At 52.7% G+C, this 14,626-nt stretch overlaps 1 protein-coding gene across 2 annotated transcripts in view; it reads left to right on the top strand.

Annotated features, from left to right (window-relative positions):
* Positions 1–14,626, top strand: part of PHF21B (PHD finger protein 21B) — a 106,460-nt gene that overhangs the window by 53,411 nt on the left and 38,423 nt on the right. For both annotated transcript variants that reach the window (XM_006888037.1, XM_006888038.1), the window contains exons 3-5: positions 1,165–1,257; positions 2,964–3,311; positions 7,478–7,615. In XM_006888037.1, the coding sequence (XP_006888099.1) occupies positions 1,165–1,257; positions 2,964–3,311; positions 7,478–7,615 (579 nt within the window). The remainder of the gene's footprint in view (positions 1–1,164; positions 1,258–2,963; positions 3,312–7,477; positions 7,616–14,626) is intronic.

Raw genomic sequence — 14,626 nt, forward strand, 5'->3', positions numbered from 1 at the left:
GGTAAATTCAGGGGTGTTGGTGATGTTACCACTTTATCGTGGAGTTGATTCCCACTCACACCCACACCAGAGGACAGGGCAGGGCTGTGCCTTAGGGCCCCCGTTATGGAAGCCCCGTCCAGTGTCTTTCTTCTTGAGCTGCTTCTGAGTTCCAGCTGTTGTCAGGCTACACAATTCTGTGTGTAGATACAGAAAAAAAAATGCACGCTTCTCCCTTCAGAGACGCCCTGGGGGCCTTGTCGGTAGGAAGTTGTATTGCTGACTCGTCATCTCCCCTCCCCTCGGGCAGTTCAAATCCAGCCTCCACGAGAGAAAACGACGGTCAGTCTCTTCCTGTGCAGTTTACAACCCCAGGAGCCCAGTGGAGGGCCAGCTATGCCGCAGATCCGACTGGACGGCAGAGAGTCTGAGGGTCTTCTCTTTCCCTTTTATCAGGGACATCATGACGTGACATTTCAGGTTTTTGACGGTCATGACGGACACTTCTTGTCTGGCTACTCGGCACAATCACAACAGGCCTGGCAGTCAGGACGCTGGGGCACGAGGGAGGGGCAGCACTGACAGTCGCAGACTCTGTCCTCTGGGCTGCGCCGGGCTTCTCAGTGACTTGGCGGTTCTTTGGTGATGTCATTTGGCAGTTCTGGAATGACGTCGTCTGGCACTTTGGAATGATGTCATCTTCCCTTTGGGATCTGATGTAGTTGTCCTGCATTTTTGCATGACACTGATTTTTTGTGTAACGACCTGCTCTCCAGATCCTGACCATGTCCATAGTGCGCGGAGGGTGTAAAAAAACCCGGAATTTACTGTGTAACATGTAAGGAGCTCTGGTGGCCTAGAGGTAAGGAGTTACGCTGCCAACTCAAAGACAAGTAGTTCAAATCCACCAGCTGCTCTGCAGGAGAAACGCTGGGCCGTCTCCTCCCATGGGATTTACTGCCTCTGAAAACCTGCTGGAGAGTCAGTTACGAGTTGATTCTGACTCCTCCAGACACAACTGTGTCACGGGATAATTGTTACACAGAATGCTTGCCTTTGGGAGTTGCTGTTCTTTCTCAGGTTTTGACATTGCCTTCCTTGGATGTGTGTTGCGTTTGATGACAGACGCTGTTATTCAGAAGAGCGACGGAGGCCGGCGGTCTCAGCACCCTCTCTGTCTTGCAGGCTTTGGGAACCACCACTGCAGTGCCTGTCACGGGTCCTCAGGTCAGCTCCTTACAGAGGTTGGCCGGGCAAGGAGCTGCAGTGCTACCTCAGGTAAGCCGCCCTGGGCCCCCACCCGTCTGTCTGTCCGTTTCCTGGAGCCCAGTCGTCCTTGGTCTTCTCAAGCTGCTGATGCCCCTGTGTTGGTGGGTGGGAGCAGATCCTTGTATCTCAGAGTCTGGACATCCAGGCCAGGACCCCAGGCTTGTCAATTCCTTCCTGCCACTGACCCTGACACTCTGTTCCATGGTTCCTAACTGCCTTCCCGTGGCATCTCTCTGCCCATTGGTGCTGGCTGCCATGCCTGATCTGTTCCCATCCCAGACCCACTCACCCCTGGTAGGTCCTCATGAGTGTAACACATTATGGGTGTAAGCGTTAGGGTACCAGCTCACTTTGGGGGACACCACTCATCCCAGAACATGGTCATTGCCACTCATAGTGGGCCCTGAGCTGGGTGGGATGCCTGCTCCTGGAGTCCGTGTCTGGACAGTGTCCCCTCCTATCCCGCTTCCCCTCATTAACCCCCTTCCAGGGAGATGACTGGACCAGATGCCTGTAAGGTCCATTTAGAGGGTGACACCTAGAATTGATTTTTTAATGAAAGAAACCCAGCCAGACTAGACAAGTGGCTATCAGGAGGCAGCACCAGTGTGGTTTCCTGTGCTGTTGACCCCGTTCTGGGTCACAGCTGGGAGGCTGAGGGCCTGCACAAGATAGTGCATTTTGTGGAGCTGCACAGGTGCTGGGGGTCCATCCCCTTGACTGGGCCTCCTCATTGTTCTGACCAGGCTTCCCTGTGTCCCAGGCATGTGGCAGTCCCACCTGGCCATCCCTCTTTCATAACAACCACTCTTGTTCCAGTCCTTGGGCGAGTCTGTTCCTCTCTGCGCCTCAGTCTGTGCATCTGTAAAATGGGACCAGTGCCATCTGCTCCATGCTATGGGTGTGACTACGTTTAGATGAAATGGAGCAAAGCTCTCCTGGTCTCGTGTGGACCTCGGGGGATCCACGTGACTTCATTTAGCACAGACTGGGTGTCCTGGGGTCAGTGTGCAGAGATGGGGGTCGCAGAGACAGTGGATGGTAGACACTGGGGAATGTGCACACTCTGTGCATTTTCTCCCCTTAACCCAGAGGTGGCTTGTCACCTTGCCACACAGGTGAGGGCTCTGGGCTCAGGTCTTTGGCCAAGGGCCCCACCTGATACCTGCTTGGGCCCACCAAGCCCTTAACCCTCCCTTGTCAGTCATCTGCACACACAGCTTTCACAGGGGACGTGCTAGTGAGCCTTCTTCATGGGGGGACACGCTGGCGCGCCCTCTCCACAAGGCCCATGGGACAGCAGTGCACTGAGCCTTGGGCCTCTGCAGCTGCCGGGCTCCTGCCGGGAAGTGTCCTCTGGCCCATAGCCAGGAGCTGCACAGTTGCCCAGAGGGACTGCACAGACCTTCCAGCCCTTTCGGGCTGCCTTCCACACTCCTCTGTGTTTGCCTCATCTTAGCTGACCAGGGGAGGCGCGGTCCAAGATGCCCCTGACCACCCCACCCCCCCGGGGCTGGTCTGGGTAAGCCCGGGACATGACAGTGTGTACACAGAGCATCTGACTTGGGGTGGCCCCCTTGCCTCTGACACAAACGCCATAGGCCCCGTCCTTCCATGAGTCCAGGCTCTGCTCAGGACTGTCCTTCTGCACATCTGTCCAGCCCTCATCTGCCTGTATCTCTCTGTCTAACCATATATCTGTCCTTCCTCCCCAGGTTAGGCCAAAGACTCTGATTCCAGACAGCCTCCCGGTCACCCCAGGCCGAGACCGACCCCCCAAGCAGCCCCCAACCTTTCAGAAGGCCACTGTGGTCAGTATCAAGAACCCCAGCCCAGCCCTCCCCACCGCCAACAACACTGTCAGCCATGTGCCAGCGCCCGGCAGCCAGCCCCAGGCCCGCGTGGAGCCCGCCGTCACCTCCCCTCTGAGCAGCGCCGGCGTGGCCTACGCCATCATCTCCACCTCCCCCAGCAATGCCGCCGCCATTGCCCCCAGCACCGCTGTGTCTGTGGTCAATGACAGCATCAAAGTCCAGCCCCTTCTCATCAGTGCCGACAATAAGGTGAGTACCCAGGGCCAGCTCCAAGGACGGGCCTCAGCCACAGACAGAGCCTGGACCGTGGACCAGGAGAGACCAAGGGGACGAGACCAGGAATGAATGAGGGACCAGCTGAGCAAGTGATGGAGTGAATGAGCAGGGCTGCGAGTGGATGCATGGATGGATGGACGGACGGATGGGGTGGATAGAAGGATGGATGGATGGACGGACGGATGGGGTGGATAGAAGGATGGATGGGTGGATGGGTGGATGGATGATGGGTGGGTAGATGGATGGATGGACGATGGATGGATGGATGCATGGATGGGTGGATGGACGGATGGGGTGGTTAGAAGGATGGATGGGTGGATGGATGATGGGTGGGTAGATGGATGGATGGATGGATGGACGGACGATGGATGGATGGATGGATGGATGGATGGATGGATGGATGATGAATGAATGATGGAATGGATGGGTGAATGATGACATTAAATGAATGACTGGGAATGATAATGGATGGGTAGAGATTGAAATTGGATGGATGGTGAATGAAAAGAGTGCTTGGAGAAATGAATGGATGGATGGATAGGTTGATGATGAATGAGTGAAATGAATCAGTGAATGATGATATGAACCACATGAGCAAGCAGGGGACAGGTGAATGAGTCACAGGACGTTTAGCTGTGTGCAGCTGATTCACTGACTCCATTGAGAGAAGATGGGTGGGCGGATGGACGAGTGAGTGGAACAGAGCCCCATGCTGATTATGTGTTGTGGTGGGCTCAGAGCAAAGGGCTTTTTCAGACCATAGATGCCAGAATGGATTTTTTTTTCTGATAAGCTACTCCCGCATTCCCCTCACACCTTCCCCAGGTACATAACTGGATGAGGTCTTCAGGGCCTTGTTAAAACCAAATTAAACAGCTGCTGTCTGGTTGGCTCATTCCCGGTGACCTTGTGTGTCACGGGGCTTTGATGACTGATTTTCCAGACATAGGTTGCAGGCCTTTCTTCCAAGGCACCTCTGGGTAGATTGGAGCCTCTGGCCTGTGGGTTAGCAGCCAAGTGCATTTACAGTGTCAAGTCCTTCGTGTGACCTCTTCTCTGTGGATCAGCCAAAAGAGGGGCTAGAGCTAGCTAGAGACAGCAGCTGCAGCAGGGGGCTCAGACGTGGTGGTGGTCGTGAGGCTGGCACAGGAGTACACAGAGCTTGGTTCTGCTGTTACGGGGTCACCAGGAGTCAGAACTGACTTGACAGCATCTGACAGCCACCTCTGTCCTCGTTCGCAGTCTGCTGACTGACCAGTGTGTCTCCTGTGTTCCAGCCTGGATGTCCCTCTCAATGTCCATGTCACCCTGTGCCATCACACCGCGTGTCCCTTTGGGCACCCCGTGGTTTCAAGCCCCCGGCCCTCAGAGATTCACAGAGCCTAAAGTGCTTGTTGTGGACCCCAGTAGAGGGGCCAGGACCTGCTTTCTGGCGGGGAACTGAGCTGGTGCTGGTTGACCAGCTGTGCCTCTCTCAGTGCACCCACGCACTCAGCATTGACAGTTTAAACCTGTTTCTGCTCCTTTGCTGGATACAGACAGGCCCCTCGGAGCTGTAAGCTGGATTCCTTTGGAGATTGCGAAGCATGGCTGTTTGAATTCTATCTCTTTATGTGTGTCTGGTTTGAAGATAATCTTTGCCTTTTGTCTACTGGGGATTTTATTGTGTTTCTTTCCATGAATATAAAACGGAACTTTCAGCCCGGTCCCCAGCCTAGGATTCTAGGTTTTTTAAAAAAACGGATACAAAGAAAGCAAAATGCTTTCCGGCAAGGCAGCTGAGGAATGAATTGCTGCTTTCTCTGCGTATTAGGAGACCTTAAGCTCAAGCCAGGTCCTCAGGCAAAACAGCTCACAGTCAGGTGAGGCCTGGCTTGTCCCAAGTCTGCCTGGCTCCTCGGTGAATCCACATTTTCTGTATCTGTTGTTGTTGGGTGCCATTCATTGGCCCTGACTCACACAGCCCTGCGCCCAGCACATGGGAGCCTCGCCCACTCCTGCATCGCCCTCAGTTTCTGCCGTGTTGAGCCCGTTGTTGGGGTCATGGTGTCAGTCTGTCTCCTTGAGGGGCTTCCTCTCTTTCCATTCTCCCCCAGTTTCCTCTCCAAAAAACTAAAGTGAGATTGTTGAGTAAAGAGAAATCCCACCCCAGATGAGCCAGGCTGAATACCTTGATTTCGGACTGGATTTTGTAATCTCCAGAGCCTTGATCAAACCAGAGTTTGTTCTGAACCCCAGGAAGAGCACAGCTGGGTCACCCTGCATGAGGCTGCGTGAACCCTTTCTGACCGCCCCTGACTTCCAGCCCCTCAGAGCTGAAACCCTTCGAATGCGTTCCGCCTTGCCTGTAGGACCAAGGACATGCAGTTCCCAGGACTGTGGATATCTACGGAAGCAAATCGATTCATCCTTTCTCTCACAATAGCCGGTGGATTCAAATCTTTGAGTTTGCGGCCCTGTGCTTAATCCTCTCACCACTAGGGCTGATTATTCCATCCCTGCCCTGCTTTTTTGGCCTCAGACACACACTGTGCCTGGTGAGACCTGGTGGGGAGACTGGACAGGCCTTGGGGTGCAGCCAGATAGATCCTGCCAATCTTTCCTCCCTCCACTCTGAGCGGTTTACCTGCATTTGATCTGGGAATAAGTTGAACAGCTTCTTTGGAGCCCGTCAGAGTTCTGGTGGCTCTGTGGTTGAGGCATTCAGCTGCTAACCGAAAGATTGGCACTTCAGACCCACTTTGTGGGAGAGAGATGTAGCCGTCTGCTTCCACGAATGATTTACATTCCCAGAGACCCTCTGGAGGAGTTCTGGCTGTCCTACAGAGTTTGTGAGTTTGAGTCCACTTGACAGGCAGTGAGTTTGTGAGGTTAAAGGCCAGAGGTTCAAACCTACTAGCAGTTCCCCTGCAGGAGGAAGATGCAGCCATCTGCTGGTGTGAAGGTTTGCAGCCTTGAAAACCTATAGAACAGTTCTACTGTGACCTGCAGGTCCCCCTGAGGGATCCACCCTGTGCTCTGGGAGTTCCCCTGGTGGGCCAGTTCTACCCTGCCCTCTAGGACGCCCCTGTGGGGCACTTCCACCCTGCCCGCTAGAGTCGTCCTGTGGGGCAGTTTCACCCTGTTCTTCAGGGTTGAGTGGGCAGTGGGTTTGAGTCCTGGCAGTTTTTTTTTTGTTTGTTTGTTTTTATTCTTCTTCTTTTTTTTAAATTATAATTATATTTTATTAATTTTCATAAACATTTACAGAGATTTTGGGCTTCCACTCATTCATTGTTGCACTATTCTCTCTACCCTCCTCCCAGTTTGTTCTTGTCCAAATGCCACAGTGCTTGTCAAAGCCAGTTCTGATTAATCTTCTTTGTCAGTGTGTCCTTTGCCATTCCCTATCACTCCTCCCTGAGAGAGACTTCACCCTGAGTCATAAGGAAAAGGGGACGGCGTATTCTCTTAGCTACTTCCTGCTGAAAAGGGACGCTGTGGGTTTCAGGGTGAAGATCTTCTCTCACTACTCTAAAGGGCCCCTTTGGCAGTAGGGAGTCCTGGCAGTTTTGAACTTGTGTCTCCCGTTCTCCAGATAGTTAAGTGTAGAGAAGGTTTGCTGGTGAGGAAACTGAGGCTCAGAAAAGGTCTCTTTGTTGCCGCATAGCTGGGAATTAAGTGTAGGATGGAGTTTGAACCCAGGGCTTCCAGGAACCAGGGCACAAGCTCCCTGGTCCCCACCTGCCCTCACCCTCAGCCTTGGGCAGCCGTCCCCACACCCTAGCCGCCCCTCACTGGGGCCATCCCTGCACTGAGCCGCTCCTCACTGCGGCCGTCCCCGCCCTGAGCCGCCCTCACTGAGGTCGTCCCCGCACCGAGCCGCCCTCACTGTGGTCGTCCCTGCTCGGAGCTGCCCTCACTGTGGTCGTCCCTGCTCGGAGCTGCCCTCACTGTGGTCGTCCCTGCTCGGAGCTGCCCCTCACTGGGGCCGTCCCTGCACTGAGCCGCTCCTCACTGCGGCCGTCCCCACCCTGAGCCGCCCTCACTGTGGTCGTCCCCGCACCGAGCCGCCCTCACTGTGGTCGTCCCTGCTCGGAGCTGCCCCTCACTGGGGCTGTCCCTGCACTGAGCCGCCCTCACTGTGGCCGTCCCTACAGGTTATCATCATTCAGCCTCCACTGCAGACGCAGCCGGAGAGCTCGGGGGAGCCGCGGCCGCCCACGGAGGAGCCATCTCAGGGAGCTCAGGCCGCCAAAAAGAAGGAAGACCGGAGCGTGAGCCAGGAGAATCCCGAGGTACGCAGCCGGCCTGAGGGGGCCCTCACTCGGAGGCCAGGTCAGTGTCTCCCCAGAAACAAGAACCCCGAGATACGCAGCCGGCCTGAGGCAGGGAGCCTCACTCGGAGGCCAGCTCAGTGTCCCCCCAGAAACAAGAATCTCGAGGTACGCAGCCAGCCTGAGTGGGGGGATGGCCTCACTCAGAGGCTAGGTGAGTGTCCCCCCAAAAAAGAAACCTGTGTACTAGGGGCTCCTGCAGAAACCAGGTGACCAGAGGCCCAGCTCATTCAGGGGATGTGGATGGGCACCACACTTGGGGCATCGGCCTGTAAGCACACAGGGTCTGCAGTCCTGTGAGTGGAAGCTTCCAGTTGTAGCTCTGACTCTCTAGTTCGTCCACTAAATGGCCCTTTGAGGGGGTGTTTGGAGCACAGCTTGTGTGGTCAGGCTGACTGGATTTGCACCTCGCACAGTCAGGTCACTGCATGAGCAAATCCTTGTGTTTGCTCCTCTGTAAAATGGGCATCTCGATTTTAATAGTTCTTCCTGGGTGGGGGACTGTTGGGAGGACCCCATGGGTTAGTACTTGCACAGCCCCAGGAACCTGTGGGCATCCCGTGGGTGGTATGGACACCCGCCTGTCCTCGGGGCCCTTCAGCCCAAGAGCTGGCCTTGTGCTTCTTGGACATAAAACACATTCTTGCTTCCTCCCTCTCTCTCTCTCTGTTCTCTGCCAGTCTCACAGCCGCCTCTCTGAACGCTCTCCCATCAATCATAAAGCCTCTTCCCTTTAATATTTCCTCCACCAATCAGCCAGCTTCCTGACTCCACGCCCCACCCCCTGTCTACTTTTCACCAATCATATGTGGTCTTGTTGGTCTTTCATCAATCATAAAGCTTCCTGCCTCTTCTTTCCACCAATCATAAATGGTCCTGCTGGTCTTCTACCAATCATAAAGCTTCTTGACTCTGGTCCTCCACCAATCACGATCGTGAGAAGGGGCAGTGACCTGACTACCTTAAAAGGCAGTTGTCCAGGACTCATGTGAAAGACCCTAAAGTGGAGTCTCCTGAAGGTGCCTGAAGAATTTTCTGGGAACTACACATCACCCGGTCTCCCCAGCCCCTCACCTGAATAGATCTTTATCATACCATCCTGAGAACAGGGCCCTAGGAGTGCAGTGGTTAAACAGTGCACTGCTGAGCAAAAGGTTAGTGGTTTAAATCCCCCCACACACACACAACTGAGGAGGAGAGACCCGTTCCTATAAATACTATAGACCCTGGAGAGACTGTGGGTGCCTTTGCAGACCACGTCCGTGAAGCCAGATGAAGAGATTTTAATTTCTCAGTTCACATAAACATATGTTGATGCCATACTTAATTCTTTTCTGGGGACTGGAGTCTCCTCCACTCTGGAAGTTGGCTGGCTGGGGTCTCCATGGCAGCTTGTCTTGATGGCAGTCAGGCAAAGGAAGTTTCTGGGGTCCTTTTATTTTTTTTTTATATTTTTTTTATTGGGAAAAACATATTGGGGGTACAAGGAGGTGAGGGTTGGGGGCAGAAGGGTGAGGATGGGCCAGGATGCAGTTGCAGAGCTGCACAGTTTGGTCGGTGGGGGGAGCAGGTGAAGGAAATGATGAGGGTCCAGTGGGGACCAGATGCTACAGAGGAATGACTAGCATTTTCCAGTAGTAATTAAACCAACTGTCTTATTGATTTGGGAATTGGATGCTGACTCTCTGGCTTCTTCATGCTGAACAGGGGCATAGATATAAAGTGGGGAAGGGAGGACGCTTTATCACCTTACTGGTGGTCTTGGGTTACAGCTGCTTGCCTTCTTGCTCCTGAGGGCTGCGACGGTTCGCCCCGAGCCGGGGGCCAAGCGCAGCATGCCCCAGACAGAAGGCCACAACGGCTCGCCCCGGGCAGAGGGCCGCGACGGCTTGCCCCGGGCCGGGGGCCGAGGGCAGTCCGCCCCGGACAGAGGGCCGCAAAGGCTGAAGTAGTCTTTTTTTTAAAAAAGAAGAAGGAAAAGTATGTGTGTGTACCGTCAAATTGGATCTGACTGGTACAGGAGACTGCCCCTCCTTCTCCAGCAGAGCATGAAGTAGAGTCTGGGTTCCCCCCGCCCAGGTGCCTGTCGGGGCCTGGGTTTCAGCTGTCCACACCACAGCAGTGGGCAACGAGCTTAAAGCCCCTGATGGCTCTGGGCGCTGACTCTCACCAGTGGCTATGGATGAAGTCACAGGCGATTTTCAGCCAGCACCATCTGGGGTCCTTTTTGTTGTGCGTTACTGTTCTTTCTCCCCCTCAAAACTGGGTGGCCCTTGAGCCTTAGACTAAGGGTAAGGGTGGAGCCCTGCTCGAAGGTGTGGCTTTAAGATCGATGAGGTGATGAATCTGTGGGCTGGCCTGGAACTTTAGAAGAATATTCTTTAAAAAGCACAATGATCATTTGTCTGTTTGCTGTACTAAACAACTTGGAGTTGCTGTGATGCTGAACACTATTCCATAGTCGTGTCAGATACCATAATGGTTACCCATTATGTACAATAATTGGATGAGCTTCCAATAGATTCATGCTGGGAAGCAGGAGTGGCATCCACTTCCTAAACTAGATGCCTCTGGAAACTCTACAAACTCTCTTATAAATTCAAAGAAATTATGTTAATTATAGAAAAGAGTTCAGGTCTTTTGTGCAAAGCTTACTCTGAGTCATATTCAACTCGATGACACTTAACGACTATGAAACAAGACTAATGCTGTCTTATTTGGAGGAACACTCTTCCACTTTGTACATCACTCTTTGTCAATGTGCTGTACGAAGTAACCTGGGTTTGCTGTGATGCTGAACATTGTGCCATGGAAATACCAAATACAAGAATGGTTTCCCATTGTGGACAGTGTTTGGTGGAGCTCCCAGTTGTAAAACAGGTTGGGAAGCGGCAATGGCATCCGCTTCCTAAGCCACATGCATCTGGAAACTCTATGAACTTGGAGAAACAACGATAGCTATGGAAAGGCATTAGGCCTTTTGTTCATAGCGTCACTATGAGTTGACCTCAACTTAACGGCAATCAACAACAACAACTTAATTCTGTTAAGTATACAGGAGTGTCTATCTGTGCTTCATTGTGCAAAGGCATGTAACTGTGTGGATCACAACAAATTGGGGCTGACCTTGAGGAAAATGGGAATCCCAGAACACTTAATTGTGCTCATGCAAAACCTATACATAAACCAGGAAACAGTCCTCAGAACAGAGCAAGGAAACACTGCATGGTTCAAAATCAAGAAAGGAGTGCATCAGGGATGTGTCCTGTCTCCAGACCTTTTCAATCAGTATGTGGAACAGATCATACAGAAGGCTGGGCTTTATGAGGAGGAATGTGGAATCAGGATTGGAGGAAGACTCATCAGCAACCTGTGTTATGCAGGTGACACAACCTTGCTTGCTGAAACTGAGGAGGACCTGAAGCATTTGTTATAGAAAGTGAAGGACTATAGTCTTCAATATGGATTTAAGCTCAACATCAAGAAGACAAAAGATTCTCACCACTGGGTACATGGCAACACCATGATAGATGGAGATTGAGGTTGTTAACAGTTAAAGCTTCCTCATCTCAACAGTCAACACTCGTGACACCGTCAGTCAGGAAATCATAAGACAAATTGCACTGGGAGAGTCTGCTGTCAGGGACCTCTTCAAAGTACTAAAGAGTAATAATATCAGTCTAGGGACTAAGGTGCACCTGATCGAGGTGATGGTCTTCACAGTTTCTTGCTGTGCCTCAGAGAGCTGTTCAATGACTAAGGATAAATTGATAAGGAAGAATGAATCAGAAGAAAAATCAGTGCCTTTGAGTTGTGCTGAAGAAGAGTTTTGAACATACTGTGGACCACCAAGTAAACAAACAGGTCTGTCCTGGAGAAGGTGAAACCAAGTTTCTCCTTGGAGGCTAGGATTTTGAAGCTCCATCTCATATTCTTTGGGTAGGTGGCCAGGAGAGACCGGTCCTTGGAGAAGGACATCATACTTGGGAGCGGGGAGGGACAGTGCAGGAGAGGAAGACCCTGAATGAGGAATTGACACAGTGACTGGGGCAATGGGGTTAGCTATGTCGAAGTCCATGAGACTGGCGCAGGACAGGGCAGATTTCAGAGCTGTTGTACACAGGGTCTCTATGAGTCTCAGACAAGTCTCATAACAACAGCATGCATAAACAAGCCATCCTTGGGAATGACCAGAATATGACAGTCACTTAGTGAGCACGTGCCATTGGGAAATGGCATCAAAAGATGTCACTGAACTCAGCGTAGCCAGTGAATCTTCAGTTTGTGGAAACAGCATCTGCAAACACCGTAACTCGAGATGCAGTCAAAGGAGATCTGCCGGGACCATAGGGCAGCTCTGCTCTTGCCTCACATGGTCACTGGGAGCTGAAACTCAAGAACAACTGCATCGCGCTGACTCGCGGCCCCAGGCACCAGTGGCGGTAACTGGCCATTTTTTGCAGACTGGCTGACCATGGCCTGGGGCAGTCCACACTTGGCAGTGCTTGTCCACAGCCAGCCCAACCCACAACCCTCAGCCCCCAAGAGTTCAGTCCAGACACTGTCTCCTCCAGGGATGTTCTCTGAACTCTCTGCACCCAGCACTCCCCTCTGGCCCCTTCAGCATTTGTTAATTAGTGTGTCTCCGTCTTCACAGGACGGAGTCCTCGCGCCCCTTCATTCATTCACCCACCTGTGCCGCGGCTCCTCTGCTCTGTGCCGAGGACTGGGAACCCAACGATTGTCCTCGTCTGGAGAGGCTCAGTTCACCATGTGAGACGGGCAGGACCGCCGTCAGCCCTGGTGGTTATCCACGTGTCTCCAGAGAACGGCACATGTGGGCCGTCGGGGGATGGAGAGAGCACAGTCCACTCTGGGGAGGATTTGTAGAGCCTGGCCCTGCAGGGAGATAGGGAGCGTGTCAGCAGGGGAGACAGAGGACTTTCAATGGGTGGAGGGACTTCGGGATGATAGAAGGTCAGTTATTTATCTGCACTGTAAGGAGTGTAGTGGGGGCATGCCCGAGAGGGGCACATGAACATGTAATGTGCTAGGCTACTAACTGACAGGTTGGAGGTTCAGATTCACCTAGAGGTACCTCAGGAGAAAGGCCTGGCACTCTACTTTTTGAAAACCCAGCCCCTTGATGTCCCTGTGGAACACAGCTCTGCTAACACACGTGGACCCTCTGGACATCTGAGTGACCCTCAGCCACTGGTTTAAGCAAAGGTCCCATAAGTCGGTGGGTACCTAGGCATGGAGTGAAAGACAGCCGTCAGCACACGGACTTGAAACACTGCAGTGCAAACTGCCAAGACTAATCTTTGTTCCTTAGACAGCAGGGAGCCATGGAGTGTTTCTGAGAAGGAAAGGTGTAACAGGGCCATGTGGGGACGGCTATCTCTGACCTTTCCCAACCTCACAAAGGGGAACTGCCCCTGTCAACAGTATCAACCACACAAGACCAGCTCCCCCGAGGTCAGACATGTCCCGGTGCTCCAGAGCCTCTCTCTACTCATCTCAACACCAGTCTTCTGCTTTACTGGGTCCAGAATCCAATGCGATAGCTCACAGAACTGTATTGGGAAAGTCAAAAGGTTATAATCCAGGGTAGTAGGAGAATAGTCAGGCAGCTTCCAAACTGTGCTTGCAGGCCCCTCAGCCTTAAGCCTCACCGATTTGGCCTGTGTTACAAAGCTCTCAGCCCGGCCAATTACGCTTTCCACCCCCACCCCTGAGTCCTCCCGGTGTCCAGCAAACTTCAGCAGAAGCTCTTAGCCCTGATTCTCTGGGGCTAGCGTCCCAAGGTCCACTCCGTCTCTTGTTGAGTCTCTGATCCTCTCTTTCGGCTATGCTGCCACTGCTGTGGGCCCACCTGGTGCAAGAATCTCTGGGCCTGAAGGATGTGCTACGTTCTCTTGCTGCTGCTTTGCTTTGTGGGAGAGATCCTCCAATTCGGCTGCAGGATCGACCCAATTTAATGGCGAGGCTAGCCTATCTCCTGTGTATGGGCGAGACTAGCCAATCCCCTTGAGACGAGGCTAAGGCACTCTATTTGCATATCCCTGCCCATTACATGACAAAGTAAGTGAATGGATAGGGAAGCTGTTTTGAACAGTAAACCCTTAACACCACAAGAGGGGCTTGATGGCCTTCCTTTGAGTTGTCCTGAGTGCTTGGGAGACACCCAACCCAGCCGTTCTGTGGTATGAGCCCAGTCACCTCTCAGCCTGGAATACCAATCCCAGGAGACCCGGTTTCATTCCGTGGCTGAGTACCTGCTGTGAGCGAGACAGGTGCTGGGTCTGACCTGGACTTCACCAGGCCCCCTTCCGCCGACCATCAGGTCTCAACATTGGAGGTTTTCTGGGCAGGTTCCCTTTGTTCTCAAGTGTATGTCAGAGGATTGTTTGGCGTTTATACAATTAGTATAATTACATCTAATGACATAATTGGCATAAATAGCATAATGACTTAAATAGAATTTGAATTGCCACGTGCCCTTGGTGAGTTCTGGGGGGTTTCTCTGTATGTCATTGAAGTTTCTGTGGGGACAGCTGGTCTTGGTGGGTTCTTCATGGCCCCGATGAGGCATTTGAGTGAACAACACCTGACTTGAGCTGACAGCTGCACTGAGAGGAGGCATGGTCAGGGGACCCCGGGGTAAGAGGATTGATATTGTTAAAGAAACGTTAATCTGTGCTTAAGGTTCCTGGTGGTGCAAAGGGCAATCCCAGTGACACGTTAGTTAAACACTCAGCTGCTCCCCCTAAAGGTTGGTGTTGAACCCACCAAAGGTTAGAAGACCCTCGGGGCAGTTCTCATAGCTGACCTTCTGCCAGGTTTTAAGAGGTACGGGATTGCACATCCTTCTCCCACCAGGTGTGTGGTGGATTTGAACCGTTGGCCTTTGGGATTGCAGCACAGCTTCTTACCACTTGGCCACCAGAATATCACACGCAGGCAAAAATC

The sequence above is a fragment of the Elephantulus edwardii genome, unplaced genomic scaffold (genome assembly GCF_000299155.1).
Source record: "Elephantulus edwardii isolate Elephantulus edwardi_28Jun2011 unplaced genomic scaffold, EleEdw1.0 scaffold00064, whole genome shotgun sequence".
Classification (NCBI taxonomy): domain Eukaryota; kingdom Metazoa; phylum Chordata; class Mammalia; order Macroscelidea; family Macroscelididae; genus Elephantulus; species Elephantulus edwardii.